Source organism: Columba livia, chromosome 17 (assembly GCF_036013475.1).
Source record: "Columba livia isolate bColLiv1 breed racing homer chromosome 17, bColLiv1.pat.W.v2, whole genome shotgun sequence".
Lineage (NCBI taxonomy): Eukaryota > Metazoa > Chordata > Aves > Columbiformes > Columbidae > Columba > Columba livia.
The window spans coordinates 8972416-8988394 of record NC_088618.1 but is presented as its reverse complement, the minus strand read 5'-3'; the positions used below and the strand labels follow the sequence as shown (position 1 = coordinate 8988394).

Sequence of the window (15979 nt, the reverse complement as noted above, 5' to 3'; positions counted from 1 at the left end):
TGGAGATCTGCCAATCCTCTCCTTTCCCAGCCAACCATGAGTTTTGGCCATCAGTCTAAATTCTTCATACAAATTCCTGGCACTGGTACATAAATGCTGAATTTTCCAAGATGGTTATATGCATTTTAAAATTAATTTCAGCTTTCTAAAATTTACGAGTAATCTACTCTGCCTGCACAGCAACTCAACCTGATGCAATTTCTCTTTTGTTTTTTTCAATCAGGCCTATCATCAGTGTATCTAAGCATACTTCTTACTCCAGTTATTGCTGAAAATGCATAGTGTTTTAAGTGTAACTCCCACTAAAGACATCAGTGTGCCATTAAAACCCAGACATTTGACATTGCTCTACAAAAGAACCTCAATGAATCATCAAAAAAAGAAAATTACAACCTCACAAAAGTATGTAGTATATGTATATCAGAATCAAGATTTTTTTTTCAGTGTTAAGTAGTTGTTTTTTATGCAAAGAAGTAATAAAAAAGGACAGTGAGAGCCAACAATGCTGGTTGAAGCCAATCTGGTACCCACTCAGCTCAAACAGGCAGGAATCAATTCTTCTGGGTTCCAAGAGCAGATGAATTTAGAAAACAATGTGTATTTCATACAGAAAAATTACAAATCGCTAAGCTGATATTTATATAGGGAGACAGATACAAAAAGCAAAAGAGAAGGCTTCATCAGGAAAAAAAAATAAAAGAAAATATTTTGCAAGTAGTTCCTCAGGCTAGGACATGCTATTTGAACCAATAAATCGAAAACAGGCAGCCTTTTTTTGTTGAATGTTGATACAAAATCATTTGTCAGCAACAGTAATGACAGATTGCAGGAATCTACGGCTCCTACTAATGATTAGCTCCATGGAAAATTAACAACTGTCACATACAAACCGCATAAGAATGTTTTCGCAACAAGCTATCTTTAAAAAAGCGTAACGTTTTTCTGGATAATCACCGTACAGTCAAATGGAATATTCATCACCTTTCAGTAGGCTGCTACGCCACGCCACTGCTCAATTCGCAGCACTACTGGTAATATGTTTTCTGCTGTGATTTGCTTCCATTCCCTTCCCTTTTCTATTATTCACACCAGCTTCAGTGCTGCTGGGAAAAAGAATTCAGGAAGCCACACAGTGCAGCATTTGACCTAACACAGGACTTCCAGATACAGAATCCGTGAGTTCAAACCTTGATTGTGACAATTAGTGAACTCTGATCATTTCAACCAACTGCTCATGCACATTTGACTAACTGATACTTCAGAAAGACAAAGGACTATAAATACAGAAGCATACACGAGTAAAAAAATGACGTAATGTGAAAACCAAAACAATGATAATTCACAGAAGGCTTTTGAAATCAATTATGAAGAATATGCAAGGCTCATGCTGGATGAATCAAGTTATTTTGCCCTCGACTCAAGTAGGAACTGATACTATTACAGTCACCAAGACATCATTATTCCTGCTTAATCCAAAATCACCAGCTCGTGAGCAGTAGGATCTCTACTGACTTTCACTCAGTTATTTCTAGGCAGCAAATAATTTTGTCTTACTCAAGATGACCTCTATGCTCTCACAGTAGGAAAACTTCCATTCTACAAAGACCCAAGATACCCAGAAAGTCAGTGTCACATGACATGTTTACACCAATACTGATGAATTTCTGCTTCCCTGTCACTTTTCTGTCCACTCATTCAGTAAAGTAAATAATTGCTGTAATGAGAACATCTGAATTTATGGGACAAATCGAAAAGGCAATTCTCTGCCAAATGACAAAAAAATGCCTAGTTCAGTAATAATTCACACACACAAATGAGACAATCTAGGAGCTGAAGACTTCGCAAAGCACAGTTCCAATCCAGCCTGCATTAAACAAACTTACCTGCTATATTTTAACACCGAGACTGCTGAATTAGGATAAAAAAAACGACACTAGGGTTTGTTTACTCGGGCAATAAACACAGCTCATCGGCTGCTGTGTCAGAGGTCTGCTCACCTTGTGCGTCTTGCTGTAGGTGTACAGATAGGCCAGGCGGTAGAGGCTCTTGTAGTGCTGGGGGAAGCGGCTGAGGCAGAGGCAGAAGGCGGCGATGCACTGCTCCGTCAGGAACTGCCGCTGCTCCTCCAGGTCCGCTGGGAGACCGGGAGGAAATTCAGCTGCATCTCCGCAAGGCTCAGCTTTCTTTTTGCAGTCCCACGGCGAGGGTGGGGGAACGGCAGCTTTGCTGGGATTGCCAGAACCAGGCTGAGGATCCAGCAGGATTTTTTGGCCAGCGGGCTCAGCAGGATGGTAAGATTCTGAACTCTCCAGCAGCTCTTCCGACTTTCCTGTGACTACAACATTAAGAGAAAAATGACAGTGAAAATTACAAAATGGCACATGACAGGTAGAAAACGAGAAAATGTAAATACCGCAAACAAGAATCCTTTCTTCATGAAGGCACAGAATTATTGAGTGGTTCCTGTGGCCTCTCTATTTACTGCCACATCCAACTGTACAAACACGAGACAAAGGGGAATTCCAGCTAATAGATTTTGAAACCATTTTTCCAGTGGAACACAGAACACTTAGTACTATTATATAGGGAAAAATTTGGTGGAGAGCAATTCCACTTCTTCACTGAAATAAAGTCCCCAACAGAACAAAACATCTAATTCCACTACTTGTGCTCTTCTACGCAGTGAATATCAAGATGCTCCTGGGCCATAAAAAGAAAGACATCTATACTTGGGGGAAAAGAGAACATGTTTTGTTTGAGATTGTCTTCAAATAACAACTCCTTAAATTATTTGGAGACTTGAAACATTGAAGAAAGCATAAATAATAACAGAAGCAAAGCTGGTCAAAGGGCCACCACAGAGCGCAGTTTATCATCATTCTTTCAGTGCTTCTGCATGCCAGAAGAAACATTTTAATGAGAATATACCAGCTGCCGTTATCCATTAAATCACACATACTCTTTTCCTCCGCAGATCCCAGGGTCTCTTTGCCGGGTACCAGTGGATCGGCACAGGTGGTAGAAATCCTCTTCTCTGGGTAAGTTTTCCTCAGGCTGTCTTGAGAACTGGCAGGCTCGTTAAACATATCCTGTGTGGAACTGGAGTCAGACAGCACGGCTGCAGTGCTATCCTGACTCCGCTCTGCAAAACAGATAGAGAAGGAATGCACCATTTTCATACTCATCAAGCTGCTGCTACTTGCGTCTTGGTAACAGCAACATAAAACTGCAGCCAGTCTGAAAGCATCTTTCAAGCGTAGTACAGCATCCTTAACAACCACCAATTCTGTTGTCTAAAAGGTATTTATTTTCTTCTAAGTTATGTACCTCAGCTTATCACCTTCATCTCACCCCTTTGTACTAAGGAATTAAAACCCCAGTCTTCTTTCACTAGGTATTATTTAACACTAATGTAATGGAGCACTCCCTGCCCCATCACATTTCTTCCTAGAATATAATCCCAGAATTTGATTCAAAAGCAATAATGCTTAACTTCGAAAAGTTAGGCTAAGGACACAATATTTCAACTAGTACAGTCCTATAAAATTTCCTGGGTTTTACTATGCAATTTACCTTGAAAAGCACCCAGTATAATTTTAAGTCTAACACAAGCAAAGCTTAGTTGACAAGAGAAAACCATGAACACCACCACTGGTAAAAATTACTCGTGAAGGACAGAAAAATCAGCACGATTAGAGGGCTGAGACTTACAGGAGTGATCACTGATGCCATCTATCCTGCAGGTGTTAGATGCTGTTCACCAAATGTTCTGAAAGGTGATTTGATACGGCAAATAAACAATTCACCTAAGGACTAGGCCTCAGAGAGATGGGAAGAGTCTTGGACTTCAAGGCAGTAGGCAGAAGAAGAGAACGGACTTTGCAGTGCAGGCTGGCTGCTGACTGCAGCACAGTCACAACCGAGCTGTTAATCTGCTGACGGCTGTTACAGCACAGCAGAAGTTGTACAGGATCGTGACTTTATCATGGGGGATAAAATTCACACCTCAGAACAACCGCGCAAGTGAAAACCTTCCGCTCATGTCTGAACCCTGCCTGATAGGAGCCAAGTTCTTCTCCATGAAGGGCTATCAGAGGGACCCCTGCCTAAAAACTACAGCTCAGTATCTCCAGCAGAAAGATGTAATCATATTCCCACCCCAATGGGAAACTGGCATTTTACTGTAATATTGTGCCAACATAATTCAGTATCGAACATAAAATTCCAACAGAGGCAGTTCTCTCTAAATCTGTAGCCTAAAAGATTAATTTCCAGTTTCTGCTTTAAGGTACAGGAATAGCGTAGGCAAGAGGCACATTACATCCATTGTCTAGGTAGCTCCACTGCATACTTATTCATTAATTTTCCTGATAAGATCAAGAAAGAAAATTAAAGAGGAAAAATCTCATTCTTTGAGATGAGCTGATAATTTAATTAAGTTTCTTCTGTTCCATCAGAATTGCACTTGTTCAGGAGCGAGCTATGGGCCTCCTATGAATTTATTTTATCAAATCCCTCTGCAGACCTTCAGCTTGCAGATCAGGTTCTGCTTATTAGAATTCCAACAAATTTAAACCAAATTTCATGCACTCCTTAGGCTTTTCAGTACCACACAAAGAAAACCTTCCCTTTCAGCGAACAGATCTTAATAAAAGTGTATCTTGAAAAAGAATGGGGGAACAGTATTAGCTTCCTAATTGGAACTTATATAGTTGGTTAATGATGACAAGTTTTATACAGAAAGAATATAATTATAAAGAATGGGAAGAGAACGATTCTGAAGAGAGGTCAGTCAAGCTTTAAATGACTCATTTATAAAGCTTTAATAACCTTCTGTGGTACAAATGGATACTATTGAACTCCCAGTTGGCATCAGGAAAAACATTTACAGTAGCTGCCTTGATATTTTTTTAAAAGGAAGTTTCTGCATCTGTGGCAAAGAGGCTGAATTACTCATCTAGGGAAAAAAAAACCTAATTGCAAATTTCCAAATGTTGCCATAAGCCTGGAGGTCAGTTCTGATGTGTGGGTTATGACAGATGAAGCATTAGAATGTAAATGAAGAACTGCGAGACCAATATGCGAGAGTGAGATCAGAGCACTAGGAAATTAGAGTAACTTCTCAGCATACAAAGATAGACAGTGATTTAGCGTGTTATATTTCAAATGTATGCATGACATGGAAGCTTCTTCCTATGGGGAACAACTATAAATACCTCCTTACAATTAGCTAGCTATTTTGATTTGAAATTTCTACTAAAGTGAGAGTAGGTCTAGGTACGTATTCATTCTCCTTTTCTTTCAACACATTATTGAAAAAAATCTAAATTATATTAACATTGGGCTCCTTAATCACTGAAAACCAGAGGAAGACTACTATAGAGACAATTATTTTAGACACTTCTTGAATGCAGTAGGTGCTTTCAAACTAAGTGGGCCTGATGAAAAACCCTGGAGTATTTCAGAAATTAGGAGCAGCCACCAGTTATTAGTATTAATTTCTCTAAAGTCACAGAGGATGGGTAAAGTTCCAGGGAATGAAAAATGAAGTGCAGCACCTATCTTAAAAGGTCAAAGCTGTTAGCCAGCCAGCCTTCATTTTCAACAGAATTATTTGAGCATAAATAAATAAAACCAACTATAAGCACCTAAAAGATCAGTGTTAGTAAATGTGTGTGTATCCAAGCACAGATATTCACAGGTGCTTGTAAAGAATTACTGATTCTCAAACTAGAAATGGCCAAAATGTCATGCTATTGCAGAAGCAATTCAGCAAGCTATCACACTTGAATGTTTAATCAGAAACTTCACAGGAAAAATATGTAAGAGTCTTCCTGTGCTACTGAGCACTAATGAAAATTAAGCTTAATTATGGTGTCTGTATTTGGGACCCGCATCATAAAAGAACACACTGAATAACTAGAATGAATTCAGAGGAGAGGAGAAAAAATGATGAGACATTAATGAGATGGTATATAAGAAAAACACTGGGAGAACTGGACTTATTTATCTTCGAAAAGATGAGGGAGAATTTCCAAATACGTACAATTAACCAAAACAAAAATACAATAATTGCTCTTCATATTCACTAAGTACAGAGCAAGAGGCAATAGGTTTTAATTGCAGCAAGAAAATTGCCTTTCCTCCAGCTTAACTGTTACATACAGTTAAAAAATTGCAGAGAAAACCTACAGAATTGCTGGTCATTTCTGAGGATAGGCAGACAAGTAAGTATCACTTGTTAGGTTACCTGAGCCGTATCTTAATATAATTAAAACACTCTGTCAATGCATAAATGCTGCAGTATGTAATGCTGAACTCATGGCAACTGCACCAAGTCACAATCTAACTCTGCTTTTTAAAAGTCTGCGTACTTTTCATACATGAAAGCACTATGCGCTTCTAGCCTAACTCACAAGTGTATCTTATATACATATATACGTATATATATGGCCCAATATTATTATCTGAGTGGAAATGAAGAGAATAGAGAAAAAGGTCTACTAAATGGTGCAAAAACAACAGAAAAAAATCCTAATAAAAATACGTCCTGATACCAGATTATCTCTTGATATATTTTGTTTCATTACTTTGTTGCATCACTCCATAGTTTTAGGCAGATTTCAAACAACATGACGAACTGAAATCTCTATTTGACATGAAGTCAAGTATTTTGTGTTTATAAATAAAGATTAAGGAAATGGCACTTAGGAGAAAAATTGTATTTTTTTAACTCATTCCTCATAATCTATTCAACATGTGATATTTCAGTGATTTCTACATCAGCCGATACCACCTACTCTGTCAACAGGTGAAAAAGAACAGCTCTGGACAGAAGATATGAAAAGGTCAACAGGAAGAAACTTGTTAACTTTTCAAGGGATTAGTAAAAAATATTGTTACTGGGAATATGTCATTGGGAAATAAAGAATTTGCATGTTCATCTGTACTGCCAAGAGCTTTATTGTATCACAGCAAGATCCTGCCAGTCACTTGGATCACTAAATAGCTGTCGTTACTGAAACACATCTGTCCTAGATATTAGAAAAATATCCGTAGCCTAATTTGACTTAATTCTATGCTTAAGAGCATTTTAAAGTTAATCTTACCCTGAATGACAGTTTTACTGGGTTGACTCCTACACTTCCCCATGCCATGCTATTCCTCCACACCTTTGTCACTTCGCTCCATTAACATTCAGGCACAACACCTGCATCCCTACCAATTCACAGTAAAGAGATGTGTTATACTTTGGGGAAGCTAAATGGCTATTTAATTTTAAAATGCAGCAAGAAAAAAAAGGCTCAATATTTTACTAGCCATGGCCCCGTGCCAGCATTCTGCCACATGCACCGTAAGCCCTGAGGCCATAAACCGTATTACCCAAACTGCGTCCACTCCCAGGGCTAAGGGAAGAGACAGGGATGGGCTAAAGTCACTGGATAAGCAGATGGACAATCCTAATGACAGAGCTCTGACTGCTGTGTGTGCTGATCAGGTACCTGGATCTGCTCAGGGTACAAGTTTACATGATTTATTCTCGGGGAGCTGAAGTACAGCTTCACAACGCCAATATGAATGAGGTATTCTGCCTCTGTCCATTAGTTGCTATGCAGCTCCACAACCGTGTTCTCTGCCCTCTATCCCTTGAAAATTTTTGGAAATTCAAGGGAAGGAGCAGAGAACTTCTGAAACACCTGCATGTGAGGGTAGGGAACAGGCTGAGAAAGCCAATAAGGTATAATTCATGTTTTCTGAATAGTATCTTTTTCTGTCTAAATAGCTGAAGGAAAATGTATGTTCAGTTATCGCAAGAAGCTATCCGAGATGCAATAAGCCATCAGCTACAAGTCAAAAGTCAGAAAGAAGTGGCACAGAAAGCTCATCTGCAGCGCTATATACAGACACTAACTCAAATTACAGTCAAGAAAAATCCTGATGCACAGTTCAGAAATATTAATAACTATATATTATTAGAATCTTGCCTCACGTACAGTTCAGGGGTATGAATAACTAACTATATATTATTTTAAAAAATCTTATGCAGTAAAGGTGGGTTGGCCACAAACTGTGGATGTACTGACTTTCTCTTTGTCCTGCCCACTTGGCACCACATCTCCCCGCTTCCCTATACTTATCTGTATGAGCATTTTGGTCTGCAGTCAGAAACATGATGTATCACACAATCTCATTCTTGAAACAGATTTCACCCATAACAGAAGACAACATTCAACTCCGTATAAAAAGGCACTTGCACGTTATTAAAAACAAAAGAACTGCAGAGAATTGCATGGGAGCAGGTTAATCTCTTGAGGACAGCAAGTCCTCTTAATGTGTAAAGGGAGTTCTCCTGTAACATGAGTCAAAGATGGGAGTCTATGTTTTGTCCAGCTGCATTGAACATTGAGTATGTTTCGGTAACTCGCAGTCCTGTATTGCCTTTTTGTCTTCAAGTGCAGAGCAAGAGAGTATCTCGATATTCCACTTAGTCAAATCCTTTTTACACAATCTCACACTAAATGTCAGTGTGATACTTCTACTCAGAGGTTAAATTGGGGACAGGTAAAAATGGAGCATACTGTAATACACTGGATCTGATTCATTATTCATGTAGTCTAGTGTGCTGTCCCCATGAACATCCAGTACCATGTGCCAAAAAGGATATGTACTGCAGACCCAAAGATTTCATTTTAAACTGTTGGAAAGAGAGAATTTTGAAAGGTAGGATTTTAATGTTCCAAAATGCAATGTGGACATTCTTTTTATCCACAGAAGTATCCACTCCACCTTAGGAGCTTATTTAGTTTGACATGAGTGACAACCTGGTGGAAAAAGTTTCTGAGAGATCACCTTTGTCTCATCAGGATGCTGAGAACCCCCGTTTACAAACAACTGTGCATCTTCATAACATTTGCAGAATTACAGATCAACAAACTTTGAAGTGAGACTTCTCCCACAGCACGAAGCAAGGAGCCTTTCCCAGTGAGTTATCATGCAGGTTTTGCCAATTATTAAAAGCAAGCCGTGACAGGTAAAAGCAGGAAGAGAATGCCTGGGGAACAGAGATTTGTATAAAGGTTAGAGGCAGCACGGGCAATATTGGTTGCAAAAGCAATCCAAGCAAAGACAAACACAACAAAGGACATTTACAGCTAACTACACGTAACATCCTACATGACATGGATGGAGACTTAAAACGATGAGACATTTTAACACTGCCATAGCAATGGATACTGAACACACCATCTGCATAGCACCACAATAATATGGAATCGATAATTAACACAACAAAGGCATATTACAGCAAAAGAGACTTCACAACAATCTCCCAGTTCACTTTTTGGGAAACAGACTTCGCATTCAGATTTTTTTAAAAAAAGTAATTAATACTTTTAATGCTTTCTGAACTAACCTTAATGCTTAGCACAAAATTTAGGTAAATTTAAACTGCTTGAAGTCTGTACTGTAATCTTTCTTTAACACCTACATACATGCAGCCTGCATAAAGGAGGACATTAAGCACGTCTGTTCTGGTATATAAAACACTGGCCATTTAGCTGTGTAAATAAGGTGACATCCCAGGTAATTAATGTTTCTGTCCCTGCTGAGTTCCTGTTTTTTCTTGTTTCCTACTCTGCTCCTGGAAAATAAAGAGTCTAAACCTCAGGCTTCTACTATCAAATGGAAGTTTTCATTTTGGAGGGTTACAAAACAGCAACAGGCAGGAGTGATGACAGGAAAGGCAGGATTAGCAGAAGGAAGGAAAAGATGTTGCTGAATGGAAGGACAAGAGAAAGGAAGCTGCCATTTCTACACACACGACAGCAGCTCATCAGCCAGCAAGTAACAGCTGCCACTCAGCAACACTTCTGTCTCCTTGAAGGACACATATGCCAGCAGCTGCCACGAGGAAAAGGAAGTTTAGTCACTTTACAAGCTGTATTTACTGGTTCCTTTCTTCCATTTTCATTAAACATATGACTTAAAACTAGTATCACTAGCATTCACTGGTCATAAAGGTTATAAAGCCTTTCAAGCTCTCAGTTTTAATAGTGATTTCTGCATATCCTGGTCTTTTTTTCACCAGCAAAACATTCAGGAGAGCTACAGAACTACAATGACACAATTAAATATAATGTACCCGAAATAAGTTGGCCCTCTCAACTTCACCTATCTACAGAAGAGTGCTTGGAGATCAGATTCCCAATACTTTCAAGAAAAGGTGTTTGACTGTACAGTAACTCATTGCTGCTTGTCATGAGATAATGTGCAGCACTAGAAGGCACACTGTTGGACATCTTGTTAAAAAAACAAAACAAAAAACCAAACAAACCCAAAACCCCACAAACAACACAAAATTAATAGAAAAAACAGGGCTCAGAAGGAACGGCAAGAGTTCATCTAGTCTGTTGCTTTTTCCATCAGGATAAGTTCCATCTCCATCATTCCTGGCAGATGCTGTATCACCACTTTTTAAAGACTCCAGTGCTGCAGTGTTGCAGTGCTGTACTATCCCCAGGAACATATTCTAGTGTTTCACTTCTTTTTTTTTTTTTTGGTAAATAATATTTCCTAATACTATTCCAACAGTGTTTTCTAATGTCCAGACTGAAATTGCAATTTAAGCCTAATACCTCCTGTTCTGTCTGCCATACACAGAAATCACGGGGGTTTTTTGTGTCTCTTTGTACAGCCTTCAACACTATTTAGCTCACACTGCTGTCACATCTCCCCTTAGTCTCCTCACTCCCATTCCATTCCTTCTCTCTTTCCTCTCGTGTTATATTTTCTTGAAGTGTAGCACCCAAAAATGGTCAAGAGCAATGACAGGGATCCCAACTAGCATGTCTGCTCACAGTAACACAGGAAGAGAACTTTGTAGGTAAGACTCTGTATAATGCTCTAATTTTGCTTCTATCATATATGATCAACAGGCCTCAGAAAGAAAATTATCTAGGCTGAATTTAGGCCAAATTATTAATTCTGTGAACAACAATATAGACAGTTTTGTTTGCTTTTAGAATGGTTAAAAAAAAATCATCTAAAGAATAGTCAAATGATGAATATTTTCTTGCTATTTTTAGGAACAGTACAATGGAATGCAGACACCAGTTTTCCTCAGTGCTGTGATTACATGCAAGATGTCAAGAGCATTTTACTTCACGAGTACGTGTTTTAATACCAGTAAAATGCAAATGCATGCAGAGGAGCACAGTATATGTAATAATATGAAAGTGGAAGACTTCTGAGCATTGCTCAGCCTGTTCGCTCCTTCCATATGTAACAGCCCCGAGGCAAATATTTCCACTTCCTGGGGCTCTTCACTATGCTGTATCCAGAGTTCAGTTGTGCCAGCGACTTACGCAACATTATGAACGATGCAGTACTTTGCAATTCTACTTGTCACAGTTACACTCATCCTTCCTACAGATCGCCCTAACTCTGCTGCTTTCAGCAGCTGACATTTTGAATTGCTTTGACAGCAGCAAAGCTCAGCCCAAGAACTGCTACTCCAGCCCTGGCAGACATAGCCCTTCCATAACTTGCACCTCAGGCTTTGCTAAGCTGCCAACTTTGCTCCTGCTGGGCAATTAGCGTGCCACACTCCGTAATATCTTACTCTAAGTGAAGGTACTAACGACATACATTGGAATATTTTTCTAACTTACGTATCTCCTGGGAATGTTTCAACAGCCTTCAGGATGTAAGCAGATGTAGTCTTAGGCAAAACTGCTTCTCACAGGGAATATTATTTAGGAAATGTTTAAATATATGCTCCCTTCTGAGTTTGCTATGTCAAAAGACATCAAAAGGCCATTCACACTAACACACTACGTAAGATATCAAAACAGTCCAATGAATTACTCCCGATAGAAATGTAAGCATGACTAAAATGAACATTACTCAATTTAGTGCAAGAGATGAAGGATCTTCTGTCAGTTTCACCAAGATTTGTTGGGAAAAACAAATAAATTCACCTTCAAGACATATGAACATTTGTTTCAAAACTGTGTCAAAGTTATTTACAAACTCCCCTTCTTCAGAAAGTGACAATTGGAAGGAGCCCACCCTCCAGAAATAAGTTCCTATCGAGGGAGGATTACTGATTTCTAAGGGGCCTGCCACATTCTACCAACACTAAGCTATACACGGCAGATATTCTGCTCCTTGAGCACTGATACCCACAGATCCAGATGCATAAACACACAGCCAGAAGAGCAAAATCAGAATAAAATTCTTAGACAAATAATAATGTCCAGGTTACTTATATAGTAACTTAATTTCTACTATATAGGTATACTGCAAAATCTTCACTGTGATACCACTCTGCCTTCTGCATTTATAAGCCAATTATATGGCTTTATAGAATATAAAGATGAGCTGCTAACCAGTCATTGTAAATGATAAAGAAAAATTAAAAGATGACGTCTACTGGACTGTCATGCAAATCACTTCGTGCTGATACACAATATATTCAAAACAGTTGCCACCTGCCTCCTTCAAAAAAGGATAATACTGTTTTGGTTTGCCTTTTTAACAATTTGTCTTGTTTCAGCCACAGTTCAAATTTTCACCTGGTCATTTCACACAGGCACTGAAACAACATCCAGCCTTTTTAGACTGAACTCATATCTTCAGTACTAAGCTCAGACAGACATTTAGCTCTGGAGAAAAAAAACAATTAAAAAAAAAAATATGTACTGACAGTTCAGTCAGCTGCATACTCCTCCTGTTGACATTCCCATTTAGACGAAATGACAGGTGCCAATGGTGGCAGGTGACAACTTTGAATTTAGTATTTAAAGCTCTGACTGTACATTGATTCTATTTAAAGCACTGAATTTATAAAGGTAATCAGCTTCAATATTGCCCGTGTTACCACAGACCCATCACCCTCCTTGGAATGAGCAGTTTGATCATTCCTGGTCAAACCCCCCCATGATTAGAGCACCTCCCTGTGCTGCCAGTATTGAGAACAGGGACTGTACCGTCCGGCGTTGCCTGCTGACGGGGTTTTTTACATTTGACGTAATCGTGGTCAACTGGAGTGGCTGTGTAAGGTGGGGATGTCAGACCTGGACCGGAGGATGAGGGGAGGGAAGTCCCAGGGCCTGGCACTGTTCCGGCTGAAGAGTGAGAGTCTTCATCAATCATACAAGCTTTTTCCCTGCGACAGGCAGGGGGAAAAAAGAAAAAGAAAAAAAGGTGTAACATCCTGGGGACGTATACAGAGAACAAAAGGAGACTACACATTCTTACAACAGGAATCAAATCTTACTAACAAATCCTAAATAACAGGCATTTTAGCAAAGGTTATATTCCTGCCTTGCCACTGGTGAATAATAAAACATTTCTTTATTTTGTAGTTGTTAACAAGAAAAATTATGAGGACTAGAGTATCTTATCCTTTAAAATAAAGGCCATTTGCTTTTGCTTTTGTTAGTAGTTGATTAAAAATTTTAATTTAATAAATAAAAAACAGCTTCAAAAATGGAGGACAATATCAAAATTGTTCTACTTTGTTCTCTTCCAGTCTACACTGTGCCAATTATTGATAAGATCTCAGAGCTGCGCATAATCTAACTGCTTATGACACCTGAAAACTGCAAACATTAGAATGAATTCTAATCGCTTTGGTTCGTATTTCATTCAGCTTCTTTTTAATAGCTTTTTATACAGTCGTTTATAAGCATTCTTTCAGAAAATACTCCTGGAAATTAGCACTCACTTTTCTGCAACTTTTGGGGTGTTCTTCTCCTCACCCCTGGCAAATGGTCCCTCAGAAGCTTCTTTCATGAAGCTAACTAATATCTCTGCATCTACTCCAGAATCTGGTTTCCCCACAAGTTTCAAAATAGAGGCATGAAGTCGAAAGTATACCTAGAAAACACCAAAGTCTACTCAGTCAGTAGAGAATTCATAGCTCTGCAACCTATACAAATAATCTCTTCTCTGTAGAAACTGCAGGAGCTAATACAGACAGTCATCCATCATGTAAACTTACCTGAATAGGATTTTTCCTGCCTTTGAAAGTTGCTTGTAAATGACAAGATCTGAAACCTGTAAAAACTTTCTAATTGCAACCTATGGAGTACAACAATGAAAGCAGACCTGGTCTTCCTGGAAGCAACTCATCACCGGGTATGTTCTACATCCACTATTTTTTACTAGACAACACAGTGGAAGCAAAGGTGTTATGACTACTATTCCAACTCATGCATGAACTTTATGCTTTCATGGGTATGAGACGCAGGTGAAATCCTAAAGGGGACTGACAAGAAAGTTGGAGAAGGAATTTTTACAAGGGCATGTAGCGACAGGACAAGGGATATTGGCTTTCAACTGAGAGTAGATTCAGATTAGATATAAAGTAGAAATTCTTCAGTATGGGGGTGGTGAGGCCCTGGGACAGGCTGCCCAGAGAAGCTGTGGACACCCCATCCCTGGAGTGTTCCAGGCTGGGCTGGACAGGGCTCTGAGCAACCTGGGCTGGTGGAAGGCGTCCCTGCCCATGGCAGGGAGATGGAACTAGATGATCATGAAGGTCCCTTCCAATCCAAACCATTCTAAGATTCTATGAACTGTGTGCAGCAAAATCCAGCAGAAGAAATTCTGATGGTCTGTCCAATACAGAGACTGTATACATAAACTGTCTTTAAAGCAAAAGCAGCCTGAATAACAGGCTCCAGTTTACTTCCCAAATTAGTCTTGTAAATGTTGCCAGACACAGAGCACCACGTACATATGCCTAATAACACAAACTAATAATAACTGGCGTTCCATTATCCGTAGAGAACAAGGTTTTCAAGCTTAATGCATTTAACTTCCTTTTACCTCCAGTGCTTCCATGGCAAGTTCTGGTGGATTATGGTAGTGAATCTTCTTTGGATACCGGGCAGCCTCCTCATGCAAGTAATGAGCTGCCTGTTTGTAGTGAAGCAGATAGACAACAGGAGGCTGTTTCTGCTTCTCTGCAATCTTTCCCAGCATGTAGTGAATAAGCCACTCCTCTTCATCGCCGTCTCCCTCACAGCGAGATGCTGACGTAAAACACAATTTGGCTGTCTCCAACATACTGTCTCGACGCTCTTCCATCTGCGATCGAACAAAGTGTTGAGAATACATGAATTCACTGTGGATGGGATGTAAAATTCTAAAAATACACTCCAGCATATGAAGGTGCATAAACAGGGTACACCATTTAAAATATTTTCAACCTAAGACACAGCGCATATCCAAGCGACTGAATACATCCTCACGAACCGCATAATGTGTTTATGGATAGGTTTTTGTTCATTCCAGTAACTGCTGACACAAATAACCAGAACAAAACAGAAGGACAGAAGTGTAAGAATATGCTTATGAACACAAATCTAAAAAATAACAAACCAATATACATGTCTGCAAAAAGTAATTTTACCACTTTTTCAAAGCTGTAATTATCTTAACTCTTCAAAGAAAAAAGTTACTTGTTTTGTTCTGCAACTAAAGCCTGCTAGAACCACCATGGACCACTATAATTTGTGAAGAAATGTAGTTCATCTTGCTTGCAACGCATCTAATTTTGCGCTGAACAAGAATACTTTTTTTTCCCCAAAGAAATTAAAACCAGCAGCATAAATTAAGGTTGGCTGCCAATAAAGTCACATTAAAAAAAAATAGGTCAAATGATGCATTAATATCACTTTCCCCCTTTGAAAAATTCAAATTGTTGGGCTATAACAGCATCCTAAGCACTTGTTGCACTTCAGGAACTTTACAACAACTTTTCCCTTCCTAAATATTTTGTAAGAAGAGGAGAATAATGAGGTTTTTATGTATGAGAAGCACATTCCTGAAGAAGAGCTGTATCCCTGGAAGGGAGATTATATTGTTCTGCTGTATCTTTTATTATAATAGAGCTTTTTTCAGTATATTATGCATATTTAATATATTCACTTGAAGAAAATGAAGATTCAAGTAGTCCTAAATAAACATT

The 15979-nt window shown here is 39.0% G+C and overlaps 1 protein-coding gene across 6 annotated transcripts in view; it reads right to left on the bottom strand.

Moving 5' to 3' along the window:
• Positions 1-15979, bottom strand: part of CABIN1 (calcineurin binding protein 1) — a 102088-nt gene that overhangs the window by 61866 nt on the left and 24243 nt on the right. For 3 of the 6 annotated variants that reach the window (XM_065033698.1, XM_065033700.1, XM_065033699.1), the window contains 5 exons: positions 14836-15096; positions 13730-13881; positions 12990-13168; positions 2960-3142; positions 1998-2335 (listed from right to left, as the gene is read on the bottom strand). In XM_065033698.1, the coding sequence (XP_064889770.1) occupies positions 1998-2335; positions 2960-3142; positions 12990-13168; positions 13730-13881; positions 14836-15096 (1113 nt within the window). The remainder of the gene's footprint in view (positions 1-1997; positions 2336-2959; positions 3143-12989; positions 13169-13729; positions 13882-14835; positions 15097-15979) is intronic. The other 3 variants (XM_065033701.1, XM_065033703.1, XM_065033702.1) reach the window with 1 other exon arrangement.